Genomic DNA, 21,879 nt, shown 5'->3' with positions numbered 1-21,879 from the left:
ACATTTTGGAAATTCTTTTATTTTAGTCCTTAGAGCTGAAAAAAACTACAATAACTGAAGCACCTTGGAATTTTATTTTTTCTTTGGCATACTGAGTAATATATGTTAATTTGACCTGCTTGCTTTTTTTTTTAATAAGTCTTTTATCAAGCTTTGAATTTAATAAATATGTCTGTGTGGTGAAGTAAGCAAATGGGCCACAACATCAAGTTACATGCATCCTCTAGGCGAAAAAAACCCTGCCACTTGAATTTCTTCAGATCACAGGGGACAGATCTTTGACACTACTTTGGCTATGCCTGGAGATAAGTCAAGTCATGTTAAATAAAAAATCCTTGTCAACATGTTTTGGCATTTTATTTTCAGTAAGTATGATTTACTGTATCAGTTTAATATACTCTTTCTTGAAATTTGAGCTTTCTAACAGGAAAAGAATTAGAAGTCTTTCTGATACATTAATACAGCTTCTGAAGTATAACTCAAGACTTCAAATAAAATTAGCTTAAAAATAAGATCTCGTTTTATATGCAGAAAAGGTTTTGCACATAGTAATGATGGCAGTCACCAGAGGGCAATGTTCACCTTACTTGTTACATACCTGTTTGCAGGTATGTACTAAGTGTGAAGATTGTGCTGTTCAGTCTGAAAAACAGGGCTGAACTGTTGTGGCTGTGATGAAATTTATTCTGTGTGGAGAGGTCGCAAGTAGTATGTAATTTTCCCTTTCATTTTCTAACTGCAATACATTGCAAGCTGGAAGAAATATGAAGGATTTTGGTTAAAGTTTCAGAAGAGAGAATGATTTACTCCATTAATTTTGGTCAGCTTCTCAAGGAGAAGTGTACTTATAATAAATTGTGACTGCAAAAATTTTTTTGATTATGCATCAGTTTCTCCTCCAGTGAAAGCACATTTTGTAAACTTCCAGTCTGCTTCTAATATAAAGATACCACTGCCACAGCTAACATTCTATATTTTTATTTAGTAATTTTTTTGAAGAACAAAACTCTCACTACTTGACTGTATTATTGAAATTTGTGTACTACCTAAAACAAATAACAGAAATACTTTTTGCATCATATTTTTAAATCACAACAGTCTGTTCTCTATTGTGATTTAAGAGATCTGTGAAGAAGTCTTGTGTATTGTTGTAGCATACTAACAAGGAGAAAACCAATAAGGTACACATGGGTAAACAAACACCCCAAACTTCTCTTTGTGCATCGCTTTCAAACCAGGGTCAGCTGCATAATGCAAATTTTTTTACACCTGTGAGCTCGTTTTCAGCAGGAGTTTATGGACTTGCTTGTATAAAATTCTGTCAGTACAGGCAACATTTAGGGGAGTATTTAATTATATTTATCTCCAATAAGCAGAAAGGGAGGTTCATAAGTTTTTAAGTATCTTTTATTTTGATTTAAGGTCAGATCACCTGGTTTGGCTATGAAAGTCCTCGTAGTTTCTGGGACTACATTCGCGTAGCTTGCCGAAAAGTCTCGCACAATTGCATCTGCAGTATCGAGAACATGGAGAATGTCAGCTCTTCTAGAGCTAAGGTAGGGAAGAGAAAGGTCAAACTGACTGTTTTATTACATTGATCTGTATGAAATACAACTGATATTTCTGTACCTGGAATAAAACCATATTACTAAGCTTACCCCACAATTTTTTTTGTTGTTTGAAATTTATTTTTTTTGCTACCTAGTAAATACTTACTTTTTAAAAACCCACTTTTAAATCTGAATCAGTTTACTTTAAAATTTATGTTATTCAGTAGAAAAAATTCTGAAATTGTCTATTCAGTGAGCATATTGTGTTATAAAATGATTGTGTTCGTTGACTTAATTGTCTTCATTGTTTTTGGCCTTACGTAATTTTTTGAAAATGCAGTACATTGAGGGACATTAAATTCCTGCAGGCCTGCCAACAACTATTGTTTTAAAATTGTAGAAATGCAATGACTTTATTTCTTTCCCCTCCTGATAGTTTTGTGTATAATTTATGCATAAATAGAAAAGGTGTGATCAGCTTTTGAGTTTGTTCGTGTGATTGTACAGGAATCCTGTCTAAATAATAGATTTATTTGCTAATAAAGATCTATTCTTTTAAAGGATCTACATAAAAATAACATCACAATTTGCTGAGGTACAATGGAAATCATAAGGAAGTAACAATTTAATGTGTTTATAGCCATATGAACTGAATAAGAATAAGCTTTAAACTGACCTATCGTTAAAAATAGTGAGAGACAGTGTAGACCAACATCCGAAATAAATACTGTTGGACAGAGATTACAAGTTTTTTCTGCTAGATTGGAATGCTCTTCAATAGCTTTTACTTCTGTGTAAAGCAGCCTTGATTGATAACTGAGAACCTTTTGACTTGAAAGTAGCATAAAAGAATGCAACAATTAGTGTTCTTAATTCTTTTTATTCCTAAATGAACTGAAATCAGTTGCTTGAACAAGTATCCAAACTGTGTATTACAGCTATTTTAAAAAGCCCATAGTTCCAGATTTTTATTGTACTTTGAATTATTCACAGTTGGTGTCATTGGTGAGGTGGAAATACTTTGCTTGTTATACTGAAAAACTTTTGTAGGTTTTTTTTCAGGGGCATGACTGTCATTAGTACAGTTTAAATTACAGGTATTTATGTAACCCGTTTTCTTCAATAAAAGTTGCTTAGATCAAGCAACACCATGAATCTAGAAAATCTTTGAGGACTCCGATGATCCATAGATTGCAGAACAGTTTATTTGCTGTTTCTGCTGTTAGTCCTTTCTTTCTTTGAATAGACTGAGTTTTAAATTTTATATAGTAAATGTATCTGTAATTTGTGTGAAAGCTTTGAAACACCTAAGATTCTATGGCAAAAGATTATTAACTGGCTTTCCTATCCAGAATACTGCCTCTCTTCCTAGCCCTCAATGGACTGGAGCAGTAGACTGATAATTTGTCATGCAGCTTTTTTCCTTGCTTATCTTGATATCTGGAAGTTCAGATAATTTGGAGAACTTATTTCCAAATCCTTTCTAGAAAAACACATGTTCTAGAATATGATGATTGTATTGCTTATATTCAAGATTTATTTTAAAGGTGTTTCTGAAGTCTAAGATTTTAATAGACGTGAATGTTTAAATTCAGTAGGTAATAATATGCAAAGCTATTTTCTGAAATGTTCTTATAAATAAATTAAAATTTTCTCTTACTCTGTGGAAAACTTCATGCCAAATAATAGACTGAGAAGAAAATTTGTGCAGTGAGTGTGGAGAACAGTGTTGAATTTTTTAAGGGAGTGTTTTGGATGTCTGTATCTGAAAAGGTTGAGAGCATGTCAACACAAATACCAATCATATGCATCAGTTTGACTGTGGTCCAAATAAGTGTAGTGTTCAGCCTGGAAACTGTCAGCAAGGGTTTGCCAGAGCTAGTTTGCCCTGCTTTCACTGGAGGTGCATAGGTTTTAGGCCTTAGCTAAGCAGCATCATTAGAATTTGACTGTTTCAGTCATGTTCTAAGTAACTGCAACATAAAGGCAGCTATCTGGTTAAGCGTGCTTTTAATATCAGTGCACTCTGTGTTAATTTTTTTGCTGTGCTGTTGGTATTTATGAAAGCAATTTTTTTGTGTTGCTATTTAGCATTTCATAGAATCACAGAACAGTTTGGATTGGAAGGGACTTTGAGGACTGTGGTTCCAATTCGCTAGCCATGGGCAGGGACACCTTCAACTAGACCAAGTTGCTCAAGGTCCTGTCCAGCCAGGCCTTGAACACTTCCAGGGATGGAGCATCTACATCTTCTCTGGGCAACCTGTTCCAGTGCCTCACCACCCTCACAGTAAAAAATTTCTTCCTAATATCTAATCTACACCTACTAGTTTGAAGCCACTCCCCCTTGTCCTGTCACTACATGCTCTCTTAAATAGTTTCTCTCCCTCTTTCTTGTAGGCTCCCTTCAGGTACTGTAAGGCTGCCATTAAGTTACCCTGAAGTAGGATTATAATCTACTACAGGTTATTTTGGTAGAATGTCTCTAGTGATATTCAGCTAGATGTCAATAACCACCAAATATATTAAGCTTAAAGACATCTTCCTACTCATATAACTGCTCGTAAGTTTATATGAGTTACAAGAAGTATTTCTGGTGTTCTCAAATGGACAATAATAACTGTGGCAGCTATTTGAAATATCTCTGTCTTGTAAACTACAATCCTGTGCACTAGACCAGTAAACACAGCACAACATACTTTCCTAACAGCTATTTTTTGCTGTTGTTTATAGAACTGATTGAATGAATTTTTGGTTTTGGACTACAGGATTTAGGCCTCTTAGATTTAATTTTGTGTCTGTATTTTATATGCACCTTCTATAATGATGTCCTTACTGAGGGGAAAAAATATTACATAATAGAAGTATGTCACTGAATTATACTTTTTTTTTATATAAATCCCACAAATATTTGAATGAACACAGAGAATTAGTTCTTACTTAAATCACTTGGAAGGTAGCTTACTGCTGCTTTACAATGGAACCAACTGGATGCTTCCAATGCCATTGACTTTAAAATTAAAAACTTTCTTCCCTAATCTGCTTCCTCTTAAACATGAGGTTTTCAAAAGGCCAGAGTATATGATTAAAGAAAAATTCTTTTTTTTTTTGCCGCCTTCAAATTTTGGATAACTTTATTTCACAATAACGTTTATTTGTGTCCTTGTAAGAATGCATTTTCTGTTTTCATTATTGCTATACTGAAGTTCATTGTAGCAACCTTTTTTGTTTAGTGGTAATTTTGTTAATCAGTTCATTACTCAGGTAAACCAAATGTATTAGTTTTCAGATGTAAAATTGTTTCCTTCTAAAATGCTTAAATATTTCATATCTGTTTTGTCTTGCAGGGTCGAGCCTGGATCAGAGTAGCACTTATGGAAAAACATTTGTCTGAATACATTTCCACAGCTCTTAGAGACTTCAAAACAACCAGGTCTATAAAACTTACTTTTTCAGTATTTTAGTAAATGTTAAGTGAGTGGCTTAGGTTTGGAAGCGAAGGTTTCTCCTTATTTGTGTAGTAAAGGATATCATTAATAAAAGAGCTGTAACCTAGTAAATGGTGTCTAGAGTTGGTATCAATTTGATTTTAGCATGAGTAAAACTGCAAAATTGAAAATCCCTTTGTGATTTTAAAAATGTGGAAATAAGTCTGGAATTCTCAAAAGGTCAAAAGAGGAGAAAACCTCTGCAAAGAGGCAACTGAATCTGAAATTGTAGCATGATAAGGATAGATGTAATATTCCTTTCAAGATTAGTTATGGTTGATGGAAAGACCTTGAGACTCAATGAGAAGTAACTTTTATAGGCACCTTTTCTGAAGAAAAAAGGAAGAGAATTCCAGGAAGCTTTTGAGAAATATAGAGTAACAGAATTAGTTATCAGGCATAACTAGGATCTTGGAATAGATTTTTGTTATAACTTCTAATGTAAAAACAGTTATGGATGAGAATATACTTTGTGATAGAAAACACTTTGGCAGTTTTGGACTGGTTTTAGATAATGTGATTATTAGATGATGTTTTATCTTGTAATGAGTGTGTCTTGTGGATTTATGAAGAAGTAATCTAAATATGAGTGAATCTTTTACATGTTGTACTTTTTGTTGAACGCTAAAAGTTTTAGACATACTGAATGGACTATTAAAACAATAGGAATTTTCTCTGTAAAGATTTCTGTTCATTTAGAGTATTGTATTTTAAACCTGTTTGTCCAGAGATCTCCATATATTTTGCAGCTATTAAGGTGACTTTGAAATACAGCTAGGTAAATATCCCATTTCACTGAAGTTTCAAAACGTGTTGTCTTATTTTACCCAGATTTGCTGGCATTTACAGTAGACAAGAACCTCATAAAACAAAGATTTCTGGAAAATATTTACTCATGTTTCCTCAAACTGAAAAGTCATTTATGTTTTTGAGGGGGAGATGAGGAGGAAGAGTAGGGTCACAAATTATGTATTGTCCCTGTTTTGGTAATATGCTTTGTTAGTGGCTAACAATGGTCTTATTTGATTAGCAGTTTCAAATTCATTTATTTGAGCATGTTAATGTTTAATATATTTAAATGTTCTTTCAGTGGTATAGCTTTTGGAAACAACCTCTCTTGCATTCCAAACATAGTAAGTGCAAAGTTTCTTTTGAAGTAATATTTTAAATACATCTAATGGAAATAAAAGTTACATTGTCAGATCTTGGTTGTGTGGATTTCAAATCCACTAGAAATAACGAACATACTCTCTTTTCCCATGTGGGATTTCAGATACCTAATAAGTAACCTGATTTTTTTTTTTTGGTGATGCTTTGCACCATTTATTTAGCATTTTAAATTATGTATTTTGCTGTATGTATATTTAATAATTATTTATATAAACTACAAATTTTTTATGTAACACATATGTGTATGTAGAATACGAAATTCATCTATCGTACTGATAGCTCTTTTTAAACCTCACTGTTGTGTTTAGGTGGCTGAAGTTAGGGCTAGTCCTTTAATGAAACAGCACATTATTAGTGCTGGATCTACATATTATGCTTGGAAGAAGGTTTTAATAAGCATGTGCACACAAATATTTTACTAACAAATTGGTCAGCACAGACTTAAATTGTAGTGGACTGTTGTGTTGTGACATGTCAACTACATAGCACTGAAAGAAGATTTGTGGGTTTTCCAAAGCAACTGTGGTTTTGGCTGGGTTACTGTAACTGGCTTAAGAAACACTACCACTACCAGGCCAACTTCACCACTGAAAGTATGCTCTCTGATTTTTTCCTAAGCACTGTTTTACAAAATAAGCTGAGCACAGTACAGATTGGTACCTGCCAGTGATTTTACAAATGCCAGTGAATTGGCTTGTAATCAGCTTGTACTGGGAGCATTGCTGTTCGTTCACAGGTAAGAGTCACTGTGCTGAATCAGACTGTGAAGTCAGTCTAGCTCAGCACTCTGGCTCACCAGTTTTGCCTCCTGGTGTCCCTCCTGAAGTCAGAGAGTAGGAAACTGAGTTTGTACATCCTAGCCTCAGTGTCAGTACTATAATCTCTGTTTTCTCAGAGGAAGCCTTACAGATTTCTTGCTTCAACTGAGAACATCCAAGGTCTTGGGCAACTCCAAATGGATGTCTCTTATGAAAATACAGAAGTGGGACTTCTAACAGTATGCATTATAACACAGATCAATATTTGGAGCTGTGCCCCAAAACATTTCTTTCCTGTGTGTTCACCATGCAGCCAACTTGAGCTCTCGCTGAATCATCCAGGTACTTTCATGCAGTTCTTAAAACAGATTGAGCTTTTGGTTGGGCAGTGTTGCTGGTATTTGTCTGGAAGATAGGTTGTATTCAGTTATCTGGCACCTTCTTGCACTCGTATGTTACTAGAATGTATAGATGAACTGTGCACCTCAGCTCCTTGTAAGTGACCTTTCAACCTTGCCGTTGGTACTAAATAGCTCTTGGTTTCTCTGTTTCCACAAGTAATGCTCAGGTGAATTCTAGTGACCTTTCTGCCCCTGGTACTGCCAAGACTCCTTTAACACAGAAATTAAAGTTGTGTGCTTTGCTATATATATAAAGTTATATACTTTGCTAAACAGACCAAATGCCTTTTTTACAAGGCCATGCATGGCATTGGTGGGTCCTATTTTCTTGCCCTGTGCATGGAATGTTTCTGTCTGGAAGTAGCTTCTGTGGTAGCTGGGAGGAGAAGATGAGAATAAGCAGGAGAGAATGGGGAGATGGTGAGAGAATACAGATTTCAGCCTTCACAAGTCCTCATACACCTGGGTGTGCGAATTATATTTTGGGATCAAGGCATGCAGTTTTAAAGCTTTGGTCAAGAGGTGTTTTACAATAAGAAATGATATTAAGAAAATACTCCTTCAAGTAATGAAAACTAAATCTCAAAATAGCTGGATGCAGCATGCATCCTCCCATCATGCAGTATTTTAAGAGAATGTAAACTACGTGGAAAATAGCTGATTTGTGAAAATATTTTTAAAAAAATAATCAACTACTAGGAATAAAAAGTGAACTTTAAAAGAGGCTGCAAGTACAATTGTGAGAGACAACTTTTTCTGTGAGATGGAATCATTATTTTTTTTATGTATATGACAAAATTCTTCCTTTTAGCAGTGAAGTATAAGATACCTTCATAATTTTCTTTGCATTCTGTCCATCCTGTTCTACCGTTAGGACTAATACTGAAAATTCTTCTTACTTCTGTCTAAATTTTTATGTGCTATAAGATTGTGGTGTTTTGTGCCCTGCAGTCTATTGGTTTGCTTTATTTGAAATGAAATATGTATGCCTTTGGGGTTCACATAAGTTGTTTTTATTTAAACTGGATTTCTTCAGTTTTCTGTTAACTATGAAAAATATTATCATTATTATTTGAGGGAAAATGGTATTAGCTGAACTAATTTCTTTTTTATTGAAGGAGATTTTACGAGGATGGAGCAATTGTTCTCGGTGAAGAAGCAAATATGCTTGCTGGTATGCTGTTGGGACTCAATGCAATTGATTTCAGGTATTATATTTGCATGCTTCATAACTAAATTCTCAGAGAAAATATTTATAAAACAATGTATTATGGAAAGCATTCTTAGATTCCCTTGGTAGTTTGCAAGACAAAACTTAGGTTATGGGGAAGAAGGGAGAAGGGGAGAGAGAGATATCTTAAATGGCTCTTCTAGATAAGAAAAAAGTTATGCTGTCTTTTATATAACTGCATGGTTACATGGTTGTTCTTTCAGGTATCAAAACCCTAGAAGCAATCAGAAGTATAACTGCAGAAGATATTTCAAACCTATTAAATGAAGCTTACAGGCAATTGAATCTTTTAAAGTTATTTTTAAACTGTAAGGAAAACTGTGTGATTAAGTGCTTGGTTATGCCTTGGTACTCAAGGACAGCATTATAACCCCATATGTAGAAGGTAATCTTTGACTTTAGCACTTTTAGATTTTAAAAGCTTAACCTACAAATGACCATTTACTATCAATTTTTGTTATAAGTAACTGCAGCTGAACAACTTACATTAATTTACCTTTGCAGTCTCTATCCAGACTTTCGTGGGCTTTTCTATATGATTAATTCTGTGTTTTGGGGTAACAAAGATGCAAGCACACCCTAGATAATAAAAATATATATGTTTATGGTATAGTGTACATATATATATACTATAAAACCCCTCAGTAACATATAAAAATATAGTGCCTATAAAAAGACCAAACCTGGCTGGTGCAAGACCCTGTTAGTATGCCTGGTTGGACCCACTTAGCCTAAGGCAGAGCTGGTGGCAAAGCATTTCATAACAGAGCGTAGGGAAAAGGCAAGTGATAATGTTATTCTCCATTCTTTTGTCTGCACACTGTTAATAATTACCCTGCAGCAGCATTAATGCTTGTCACAAACCAGTTCAGGAGATAAACTGGCAGAAAACAGCACATAGCCTCAGTGGGTGCACTGAGTGATTAACTGTTGCCAAAAGGCCTTTGGGGATTTACTCCTGCTTATGTACCCTTATGCCAGTTTTGAGGCTTGTTAGACCCTTCTTAAATTGTTAAAGAGTAAAAAAGCATATGCAGTAAGAAGACAGGATAGTTCTTTTGTTGTTAGTAGTTTGGTTCACAGAAGCATCTTGTTAGTGGCAGAGATGATGGGAGCGTAAGGCTTAGAGAAGAAAAGGAACAAAAAGCACTGAGTAATGTTTTCCTTTTCCAGTGCCACTGAACATTTAGTTCAACTGCCTGTGGAACTGCAATGGGATGCCAAAAGGGGAAAAAAAAAAATAACCTAAAAATTCAGGTCTTGATAGCTGCTGAACTGGTTCATAATGGAGTCAGATAAATCCCAGTAGTGCTGTAAGGAAATGTAGTTGGGGTTTAGGGAAAAAAAAAAAGATAAAATGGGGAAGGAGAGATCGAAACCACAGGATAGCTTCTTTTCACAGCATTTTGTCATTAGATTGGCTTAACTGCATCCTCAACACATGTTCTGGAGGAACAAAAGTGTGCTGGAGGATGATAAGGGTGCTAGTCTTGTGTTCAGCAAATTCAAATCTTACCAGATTTTATTAATCTTTACATTATGTGAAATTAAACTGTTTTTGTGTTATCCCTATACTTGAAAGGACTATAGCTATACAGGAATAACAATGCAAGATTAGGTCTGCAGTATGTAAATCCTCCCATAAATAATCATCAGTTGTCTGTGTTTGTCTCGCGTAAGCCTCAGTGATACATAGGAGGGTATGAGTGCTTTGTTGTATGACTGCATTTGTTCTTCCTTTGTCCTCTGATTTCTAATATAAGCATATTTATAGGTATCTGTTAATAGTATTCAGAGTAATGATTGGCTCTTTTTGGAGACATTTAAGCTTTGGTCAATGCAGTTTTTAAGAGTCTAGGAATTTTCTGGTCAAAATGGGAGCATAGTACTACAGGAGTGTTTGTATTGCCTCACATATCACATGGTCACAGAATTATAGAATGGGTAAGGTTGGAAGGGACCCAACCTTATCAGTGGGTCATCTGGTCCAACCTCCCTACTCAAGCAGGGTCATCACAAAGCACATTGAACAGGATTGTGTCCAGACTGTTCTTGAATATCTCCTGTGAGGGAGACTCCACTACCTCTCTGGACAATCTGTTCCAGTGCTCAGTCACCTGCACAGTAAAGTTCTTCCTCATATTCAGGTGAAACTTCCTGTGCATCAGTTTCTACCTGTTGTCTGATGTCCTATTGCTTGGCACCACTGAGAGGAACCTTCATAGTATTGTGATTTGAAGAGCTGAGAAGCCATAGCCATTCTTTCAATGTTATATTTGAGATTTTTTTTGTCAGTTCAAGCAGTCTCTGCTACATGTTGACTAGCTTATCTATGTGAAACTGTAAAAAAGACTTTGGGGTGGAGATGGGGAACTTGGGTGAGAACATAATCTAATTTTTTTCTCCTCACAACAATGTGGAATTAGGTTTCTACTTAAAGTAATTGTGATTTTACAGGGGTGCTTTTCTTATTTTCTTTGTTTTTCATTTCTTTGGGAAAAAAATAGCCCTTTAGATGTACTTCCCAAATACCACTTAAGTGATTGCATTGTCAAAAATGGCACTTTGCAATTCATTTAGCAAAAGCTATGTCTTATTAGAATCTGTTTATTGATAACAGAGATAGGAGGAATGACGAATACGAGCCTTGTGGAAGCATGATTAATTTTGTCACTTCTGTGTTAATTAGACATGGTTGAAATACAATAATTTGTATCCAGTACAAAAAAAGAATACAGTGTAAATGAGGGCTTTATAAAGTTACAGCCATTTAAGAACATTTTCTAAAAGTTAGTTTCATTTATGTTCCTCATCTTCCCGCAGCCCAGCACCTGCGTCTGAAAGGAGAAAGACTCTGAAATATTTTTGAGAACAGATTTTTTGACTTAATGGGATGGTTGCATAAGCACTCTGCAAACACTTTAAATTAAGTCAAATGCTGCAGATTCCAAGTTCATCCATAGTTCTTCTGTTGCTTTGGTTAACTTCCCTGTTATTCCCTTGCCATCTATCTGTATTTTTCAGAATAAAAACAAATATTTAAAAACTATGGTTTATAGTACTTGCCCTGATCTGTTCCCTGATTATGTGTATTTTCTGGACTCATTTAATATTAAACAATCTAGCTCTCCTGAGTAAGATTTCAGTGTTAAATGCTCTAAGCTTTTCTTATTACCAAAAAATTAAGAAAAGTCAAGTTTCACATTGGTAAGATTCAGCTGTCGCTGTTGTATAATTTTCTTGTTATAAACTTATTGTTTCTCTTTTTTATCAGTTTTTGTCTGAAGGGTGAGGGACTGGATGGCAGCTTTCCTGCTGTCATAGATTATACACCGTACTTGAAGTTCACCCAAAGGTACTTTTTAGCTTTACTCTGCTTTTTTTATTTTATTTCGTTGGCAAAAATGTGCTTTATGCTGGGCATCTTACTTTTTATTTCACATTCAAAATAACATTCATCTCTAAATACCGATCTATACCTTTATCTTTAAGACTGGAGGAGTTGTTACATGACTCATCAACGTGAGTCATGTTAACTTTGTTTCCTTAGCTTAGAATCAGAGTTCAGTAGGAAGCAAATGCTTTATCTCCTTTGATGATCACCAGACCAAGTTGTCCTTTCTCTTGGGCCTTTTCTGTGTAACCATAAACTAAAAAGTAGTTATTTTGTGTATAAAAATTATATATGCCCTGCTAAATGTAAGATATGACATGAGTAGTATGAGCTGTTAGCACATAATAGAGAGTCATGAGCAGTTGCATATATAATCTGACTTTCTGGCTACATTTTCCTCCTCTGATCAACCTAATGATTAATAATAAAAAGAATTCTGACTATCTAATGAACCAGGTAACAATCTGACATAACCAAAAAACATGGAAATAAATAAAATGTGTTCTATTATTAGGTTTGCCAAAATGAAGGAAGGAGTTGATAGTAGTAAGTCTTGGAAATGTACAACTGAACATGAAACATCCCAGTTATTTTCCCAAAGCTCTTACTAGCTTACATGTTAGTGACAAATTGCGTGGTTCAGTTAAAGCAGAATTTGTATCACAGCAGGATCATGAGGTTGGAGAAATCACTACTGAAAAAAACTGAGTAAATGCTGGTAATGTAGTGGGAAGCATAGTTGTAAGGGAAGATTTTAAATGGGTGTGGAGATAAATCAGAATTCTAGTCTTTGAGACAGAGGTCTGCATTCTCTGCCACACATTGATTCTGGATGATATGAAGATATTTAAACAATGAGTCTGCTTACTATGTTGGGAGATATGTTCTCTGCAGTAACAGACACGTGATCTTTGCTATAACCGTAAAGATATATTCTCATTTGAATTTATCATGATTTACCATAATGACAACCACTTTTTTGATTTCCTGCTTTTTTTTTTAGAAAAAAAAAAATTATTTTCAGATCCTCCTGTTTGTCCTGAATTTGTGAAGAAAAGATTAAGTCACCACTTCCTTAGATAGCATATTGTAATGCATTTGTCCTTTGTATTCAGGAGAGTAGCCCACATATGGTTGTCTAAATTGACTAAGTTCACAAGCAAATTTTTGCTACGCAAATAAAAGCTTGAAATATGAGTTGAGTTTAGTGATCTATCCTATCCCAACATTTTGATTCTTTTTGGTTTACAGAGCTTTAGATATTTTTAAGAAATGTGATGCTTTAATTTCAATCAGAATTTACCTTTTTACAAGCATGCCTTTTGACATGGCTCATAAATGTGGTCCTTCAGTTCTGACAGCATCAGCAGTGATGAAGAAGAGCTAAGAACGCTGGGCAGTAGTGGCAGTGAAGGCAGTACTCCAGAGAACATTGGCCCTCCTTTCATCACAGACGAAAACAGTTGGTACAACAAATGCAAAAGGGTAGAACAGAAGTACCGGCTTGCGTTGGAACAGAAGGTAAAAGATTAGTTTCGGGGGGGAGCTGTGAAGCCAAAGCTCATCACCAGCCAACTGGTGACATATCCAGTTAAATAAAGTCAGGAAAATATATTAAATATTGTTTAGCTTCAGGTAAGTGGTTTTAGATTTTATGACCCTCAGTATCTAAGCATCTCTGCTCAGTGATTTGAGGGAAAAGAGGTTTGGGGAGATGTGGAAGAGAATAATAATAATTCAGAGATCAGATTTCACAATCTAATGTAGAAGCTTTGTCTCCTTTTTCCAGTCTTGGAGTTACATCCAATGTATTTCTGACACTGTTAGGTTGTGAGCTTGAAGTGTGCTGGTTTAGACCAAAAATCTTTGGTTATCCTACTATCCTGTCTTGGGTACTTGGCCGAAATAGATGTGGAGGAAAGAATAAACACAAAGCACATGTATGTGCACCACTTTTCCTCTTATACATTCTTGGCCAATGTATATCAGCTGAGGGACTTCCTGAAGCTGGTAAGGTTTGTCTGTGCAGTAACCTATGATGGATCTCTGTTCCAAATGCTTGTCAAATATCACCTTCATCCCATGCAAATTTTTAGCATCTGAACAGTTTTTTTTTGCAAAGCATTCTGTGAATCTACCATCTGTTGTGTGAAAAAACACCTCCTTTTCTGTCTTTTGAATCTGGCTTCTATAGGCTTGATTTCGTGGTACCTACCTCTTGGTTTGTTTTTTTTAATTAGGAAGAATCACTTCCTCTCTGCCCTCTCTAGCCCACTCTGGAAATATGATGAGTTTGTCTTTTCCAAGTTGTCTCTTGTCCAGATTAATGAGTCATACCTTACACATTTGTTACTTATGTGGAAGTTATCCCTTCCCTATTTTGGAATGGTTTAAACTGTTCACTTTTGTGTAGTACACTCCTAAATTCTTCGTGTACTGTTTATACTGGAGTTTTATGTACTTTTACTGGTGGGATGGTGCATTTCTGTGCCATTATAGATAAGAGTATTTACTGCTCATAGTATTCTATTTCTGACACTGATGCTTCATGTCTAAAATGTTTTTGTAAAATGATTTGATTTTTTTTTCCAAGAGGTCAGAAATTTGTGTATGTCCCAACACATCATTTAGTACTTTCAAGTACTTTGTCTTAGAGCTCCAAGGAATACCTTAGCAGTCAAGATGACAGTAACATTTGATGAGGCAGAACTAGGCATACTAAAAAGCTCTCAAGATTCCTTGGAACTTGTACTGAAACTAAAAAATTCCTATCAAATATAAATATATCCAGTGGATAGAACTATGTGTAATTATAGAATCACAGAATACTTGTGGTCAGATGGCACCTCTGGAGACTGTCTAGTCCAACTCTCTTGCTCAGAAAAAGGTAGACCAGAGCAGGTTGCTTAAGGCCTTATTCAGTCAGACTGTGAATATCTCAAGGATGCAGACTCCTCGGCCTGTCTGGACAACCCATTCCAGTGTTCATTTAAGATCAAGAAAAAAATAAGAGGAAAAAAAAAGTTTTCCTATATTTAAATAGTTTCCTTTATTCCTGCATTTCAGTTTCCTGTATTACAGTTTTTGCCCATTGCCTCTTTTCACTGGCTACCACTGAGAAGAGTCTATTTCTCCCCTTAAATAGTGATGATAAATAATAATGAATTTCCCATTAAATACTGATGCACGTTGATATGATTAATTTTTCTTACCTTCTTCCCTTCTCCTTAGCCCTGACCTGAGCAATCCCAGCTCCTTCTTTCTCCTCTCATATGAGAGATGCTCCAAACCCTTAACAGTCTTTGTGGTAATGAATTACATTAGTAGCATCTTGATACCAACTAATGTGAAGCCTCTTTTCTTATTCAACAGGATTTGAGAACAGACACACCCATTCCATGTCTATGAAAACTGCCCTTTTTTTTAATACTTATTTTTAAATGCGGGCACCTATGAGAGAGTTGCGCAGTTTTCCACAGGTTTCAAGGAATATGCACAATTTTATGTAGTGCAGACATAGTGTATCTAGTTTTAACTGAGAATTTATAAGAACTTATTCACATCTGACATGCTGAAACTGTGCTTGAAGAAGGAAATGGCATAGCTGCTTAGTATTGTAACCAGATGTGTAACATCCTTTGTGACCAGCATGACATCACAGCTGCCATGAAATACTCACATATTGGATTTTTTTAGGTGACTAAGTAGTGTGATTAGGATTGTCCCATTTCTTTATAGTATCAGCTGGAAAAACAATGGCGTACGTGCACATTCCAGCTGTACATGTCCAATGTTACTAAAAGAAGTGACCTTCACTGGTTTTCTTACCTTATGCTTTACTGTAGATTAGTATTTATTTCAATAACCTCCTTTGTCTTTTCAATGTGTGATGAGGTATTGCAGTTTTCAAAGACACTTTAAAATAAGACACTTTATTCATAATAATTCTGGATCCCTTTCGTTAACTATATAGATCCATGTAGTTTCTACTCTTGTGCTTCTTGTGCGATATCTAGCATCCTGCATCTGTTAAGTTGTAGAATTCTGGTCTTTTTCTTGTGTTAGTGACTGTTCTATGTTGCTTTTGAAAAATGAATTAGTGTTTCATGCTGGTGACACTCCTGTCTCGTTTTTTCATATACTTCTGCAAAAGTATGTGATTTTTTTTTGTTGCCTATTAAGAAATATCAAACTAATCTTAAGTCAATTTACCAGTCTGTTTAAAAATAATTAAGAAACCCTACAACAAAACCAAAGTAAAACCATATATATCATAAACCAGAAAATGTGAACATACGTAAGGAAGTTTTTTTGATAGCTCTTTAAAGTTTTCTAACATTTCTAACTTACATTTCCAGGGTTATCTTGAAGAATTGGTACGACTCAGAGAAAACCAACTATCTGAATCTGTCTCACAGAATAAACTGCTGTTACAAAGAATTGAAGATATGGATCTAGCCCATAAAATGGAGAAGGAGCAGCTGGAATATATCATTGTGGAGCTGCAAGACCAGTTGTAAGTTAGTATAATGAAGAAACATTGTTAGAGCAGTATTATTTAAATTACTTAGCTTATTTAACTCTACAATAAAAGGGCTTCTGGTCCTGTGGAAATGAGACAAACTTCTTGAAGAAATTGATGTATTTTAGCTTTTTATTTTTTTTTAACCGAAAAGTCTTTTATTTGAAATGGCTCCCTGAAAACTTCAGTGATATAAGACAGAATAATTCTGTCTTATTAAATATTTAATTAATTAAATATTTAATTTTTTTTTTAGATCTGAAATAGCTTACAGTAAACCTGCTTAATTTTTTAACACTTTTTTTCAACCGTTCTTAATATTTTATTACTTCCAGCTTTAAGGCTACCCGTAAAAAATATTGAAAGCAGCTTCCTTTTGAACACTATTTTTTAAATGTTAGGCAAGAGGGGATAAAAGAAAAATACTTATTTTCATGGTTTAGATTCTAATTTATTTGTGTGTGGCTCAGACACAGTAGAAGTTCATCTGGCAGTCCTAAAAATATTCAAACTGGTAAAACAGTTTGCTAGTCACCTTTTCTTTAATGCAAGGCAAAATGCTAAAACAACAGTAGAAGGCCTGTTTTTAATAGCATTTGTGGCTACTAATATAATAAATATTTGAATATATTATGATTCTTACACAGTTTATCCTCTAGCCCTGCCTGTTGGCTGTTAGGGAGGTACTCTGCTTTTGCAGAGACACTCCCACACTGGATGAAGCTCTGAGCAACCTGGTCTAGTGGAAGGTGTCCGTTCCCATGGCAGGGAGCTTCGAGCAGGATGACCTTTAAGGTCCCTTCCAACCCAGAGCATTCCATGATTCTGTGTTTGAAGACCCAGATAGATGGGTCTCACTGTCTGGTGATAAGTTGCCATGAGACTGCTATGGTGTGCACCTGCAGCAATTGAATGTTCTGTTCTGTTCATGAGAAATACAAGATAAGTTATTTTACCTTATGTCTGGAGTAATTTTTAAGTGTCTGAGCTCTAAAGTAACATGGTAGTCATCTGTGATTTTGAAACAGTCCAGGATAAAGAGAATATAACAACACACCATCCAGAAGGGTCTTTTCTATGCAGTAAAAAGTATTTAGCTTGTAAACAAAGATGATTTTTTTTCTTCTGCTCTTTCTTGTGATAGATCATTTTATTGGCAGTGCTTGAAATGCATTTTATGAAAATCTAAAGGAATACAGAATTTGCTTTTTATTTATGCCAATTTCAGAGTTGAAGAAGAAAAAAAGATGTTTTTCCAAGTTTCTTTCCCCCCTCCGATTGCCTATAAGTTTTTGAGAGATACCTGTTCTTAAATTGTTTTCTGAACTTACTTATATGCCTTATGATTCATGTTATGCTGCTTTGGCATCCTTGGTTATTTGGGGGAGGTGTGAGCTCATTTAAACCAACTCTGGTACTGGAAATTTTGAATGTTCATACCTGCTGTTAATTTTTAGCTGAGATATATGCAATCAGACTGTTCTAAAGATCTCAGTCTTTAGAGTTTGATTTTGTTTGCTGGCTTTCTTATGTAAAGGCTCAAACTGTGGAATAGTTTCTATTGTATCTTGACAGTGTGTTTTTGTATAGCTGTTTATGAGACTCTGCAGTCAGGAGTCTGAACTACACTAGGTATTTGGAGAGGTATAATTTTGCATTTTTATTGCTGTTAGTGTAGTGTGCCTGTCAGATGAGGGAAGGGAAAGTATTCCTAGCAGGTTTCTAATGGTCAACACCATAAGTAACGTATTTTAATCATATTTGTAATTAGTAATTTTCCTTTTTGGTTTTTGTTTTGTTTTGTTTGTTTGTTTTTTATTCTGACCAAGGGTGATGTGGCAGCAGAATGTGTTGTATCACTAATGTATCTGTAATGAGGCATGAGTTTCAGCCAGTTGCTTTTTATGGTCCAGCCATTTTAGAATGATGTTAATGTAATTCCACATCTTAGTGTTTTGCTCTCCTACCATTAGTAGCATTTTGAAGCAGTGAATGTATGCTGTAATCTGTTTGAATTCTTTATAAGCAGGTAAGAGCAAGTTTGGGACTGTAATTCTGCCCAAGGCATACTGCATTACTGTTTGTAAAACACTTTGAGATCTGATTTAGGATCATTTGCTGTATAATTGAAACTATTATAAATAAACATTCTATATTTTCTTTTTAATGATGCTTTTCTATTCCACTGGCTGTTGTTTCTGAGGTAACAAGTTCTATGGCTTCAGACTTCTGTTGCATAAGAATTTGTCAATGTTTCCAAAAGGCTATTTCGCAGGCATGCAAGTCAAAATGTTTTACGTATATTCTCAATGGGTTTGGGCAGAATCTGAGTCTCTCTCTGTTTCTGCCTCACCCAGAAAAAAAAAAAGTGTGATGTAAGGAATAGAGATCTGACTCTTTTGACAGTATAGGTTATTATTGTTGCTGACTTGGAAACCAGATCAGACAGAATCAACAGACAAACACCAGATAAACAAGGCCTTCTGGTTAAAAATTTCCTCCAGAGACATTTTTCCACATGCATGTTTAATAAGGCAGTTTGCTGTAAAGCGTGAAATAAATATGAGGATAGGAGATTGGAGAAACTTGGAAGTTAATTTTTTTTTACAGCTGCTATGCTTAGTGTTCTACAGTTTTCTGTATTCTTAACTTTGTCTCACACACTTGAGTATCCAACCTACAATGAAGACCACAATTTTCAGTTTAGTTAAGAGCTATTTTACAGAGCTCATGAATACCTATATCTGGAAAATAGAGAAGCTAAAAATTTATCAGATTAATTATTCACAGAAGAGTAACTTTTTTTTTGTCTTTCAGCTTAATTGGATTTCTTAGTAATATGCCCATCCATCTGTGGGTTGGAGCTCTCTCTTTGTAAATCAAGTTAGAAAAGTGAATCTGCAATGGACAACCTGATCATCAGTACAACACATTTAAACTAATGCAGAGCTGATCAATGAGGAGGTTCAGGCCGGACATTAGGAAACATTTCTGTACTGGGAGGGAGGTTAAACACTGGAACAGGCTTCCTAGAGAGGTGAACGATGCACCCAGCCTGTCAATGTTCAAGAGGCCTTTGGACTATGCTATTAATAATATGCTTTAACTTTTAATCAGCCTTGAAGTGATCAGAGAGTTGGGCTAGATCATCATTTTAAGTTTCTTCCTACAGGAGCTGTTCTGTTCTATTCTCAGAACAGCTTGGTCTTTTACCACCCTTTCAGCATCTGCAGATGAAGTGATTGCCTAGTGACAGGTGTGAGTTATAGTAAGGATGAGGCACTTATGGCCTTCATCTGCTTTCTTCAAAAGGCATCGCTGGGATGTGTTTTTGTCTAGGACTTACTGTAGCTGAACATTATAGAACAGTGCTTTTGGCTCCACTCTTCTTTAAAAATAGTGTATTTTTACAGTGAGAGTGAGGCAGTTCTTAAGGCCTTAAAGTGCTTAAAATTAATAGCTCACAGGAGGACAGCCAAGAGAAGCCTGTGATCCATAGCATGTCTAGCTGAAGAAAAAATTCTGTAACGTTCAAAATGTGATAGGAAAAGGATCCCAAATAATCAAGGAATTGTATTCTGGAATATTCAAACTCACAGAGGCAGACGTTCCTTCCTCCTCTGTGATCCTGCAAAGAAATGTTGAATGTCTCTTGAAGCAGAGAGACATTTGATTGCACACCCCATCAGTAAAAAAATTCGAAGCACCCCCACAATGTAGGTATATTTATTTATGAATTATATAAATGTACTACTTCGCTAATACATTATTTAAATTTTTAAACATACACAAAAATAGAAATTTAAAAGTATGAGATAAAGATTAAATAAAAACTGTTTTGTATTTTTAAAAATTTATTAACAGTATAAAAAGTGTTTTCTTCCCATACCCCAAAGGGTTGTCTTTCGCACCTCACTTTGGAGGCCACTGCGTTGAAGGACTAGTTAGCTCAGTCAAAGATGTGACTGGGCAAAATCTGGGACCATTTGCCCACAACATCCTTGTATTAAAACTCTTGAGCTCATCTTAAAGAGGCTTTTTTCCCCCTTTGGTTGATTCTTAGTCTTACTTTTGACTAACACACTACCTGTGTTAAGACAAACTCTGCTGATATTTGTTACTTTAAAGTTCAGATTCTGCATCTGAAATTGATATTCATATATGTTAACTATTGATGATTACAAGAGAGATTCCATCAATTTCCAGAATAATGACTCACCTCCTGCATGGTGACTCACTGATGTTATAAAAGCTGATCACTTTAGCATAGACTATCTTTTTAAAAAAAAGTGGCAGGAAAAGGGAAGGCATTGTATACAAAATGAGAAAACCATCAACTTAAAATGCTTTAATTTTTTTTTCCTGCTGGGATATTTGTTAAAATATATCTTTAAAAAGATATTTGTATGTTAAAATAGTGATTTGCATAATGTTTATCAACGTAGGTTTCCTCCTAGATGATTTCTTAGGGTTTGTTTTCAGGCTGGTGTGCCTGATGTAAGGTAGTACAACCCTTTGTACCAGCTGCTGTTTTTCCTTTTTTTTTTTTTTAATTTATCACATGTATGGAAAATCCATTTCTTAGATTCTGTGATTATGCTACATTTTATATCACTCTGTTTTTTAACCCCCTTTGCTGTTTCTTCCTATATCCCTGTCTTGTTCTGGTGTTTCATGGAGGGGCATGTGGAAGGAAGAAAAATCAGGAAAACTGTTCTAAGTTTGGAATTCTGTCACTGGTTATGGCACAGATATGCATCAAATTTAATTGTAGGGGTGCTCATGTCGTATATTGAACTAAGCCTTTAAGGAAAACTAAGAATTTTTTTAATGTGTTAGCAAATCTTAAAGATAGGTTTATTTAGTTTGTCTTGGTGTTACTTCAGAATTAGTCTTTTCAAGGTCCAAACTGTGCTTGTAATCCATTCTTAATACCTTAAAATAGCTTAATATTTTAATATTAATAATTCTTAATAGTTTAATATCCAGCAATACTGCAGTTTCTATCTGGATAATGTAGATGTCTTTGTGGAGGCAGGAAATGACAGTGTACTTGCAATCCTGAGAGACTGGTCTTTTTGGGTAACACTTTAATTACAATAAGTGTTCTGTGTATGCTTTCACCCCTGAGAAGTACACAGCCTGTCACTTACACTGTGCTCTTTTCCAGGCATTGACTGTTTGAGTACTCTGTCCTCACACCTCTTTTCCCCTTTGTTAACACTGCAGGGAGCTCAGGGTAATGGCATCTTGCCTTTCAGAAAGGTCCATCAGCTGATTCTCAGCAGCACCTGGATGGAGCACAATAGTTCTGTGAGATATATGACATGCAGAGTAAATTCATACGTTTAAGTTCAGGCAAAAT

At 35.2% G+C, this 21,879-nt stretch overlaps 1 protein-coding gene across 2 annotated transcripts in view; it reads left to right on the top strand.

Annotated features, from left to right (window-relative positions):
* RUNDC3B (RUN domain containing 3B) overlaps positions 1-21,879 on the top strand; it is a 48,154-nt gene that overhangs the window by 11,270 nt on the left and 15,005 nt on the right. For both annotated transcript variants that reach the window (XM_051802573.1, XM_051802574.1), the window contains 6 exons: positions 1,423-1,556; positions 4,898-4,983; positions 8,486-8,575; positions 11,873-11,953; positions 13,345-13,513; positions 16,351-16,508. In XM_051802573.1, the coding sequence (XP_051658533.1) occupies positions 1,423-1,556; positions 4,898-4,983; positions 8,486-8,575; positions 11,873-11,953; positions 13,345-13,513; positions 16,351-16,508 (718 nt within the window). The remainder of the gene's footprint in view (positions 1-1,422; positions 1,557-4,897; positions 4,984-8,485; positions 8,576-11,872; positions 11,954-13,344; positions 13,514-16,350; positions 16,509-21,879) is intronic.

This window comes from Manacus candei, unplaced genomic scaffold (genome assembly GCF_025592945.1).
Source record: "Manacus candei isolate 608988 ecotype Guabito, Panama unplaced genomic scaffold, ASM2559294v1 h1tg000056l, whole genome shotgun sequence".
NCBI lineage: Eukaryota > Metazoa > Chordata > Aves > Passeriformes > Pipridae > Manacus > Manacus candei.
Note: the sequence above shows the minus strand (reverse complement) of the source record. Positions and strands in the feature narration are given on the sequence as shown.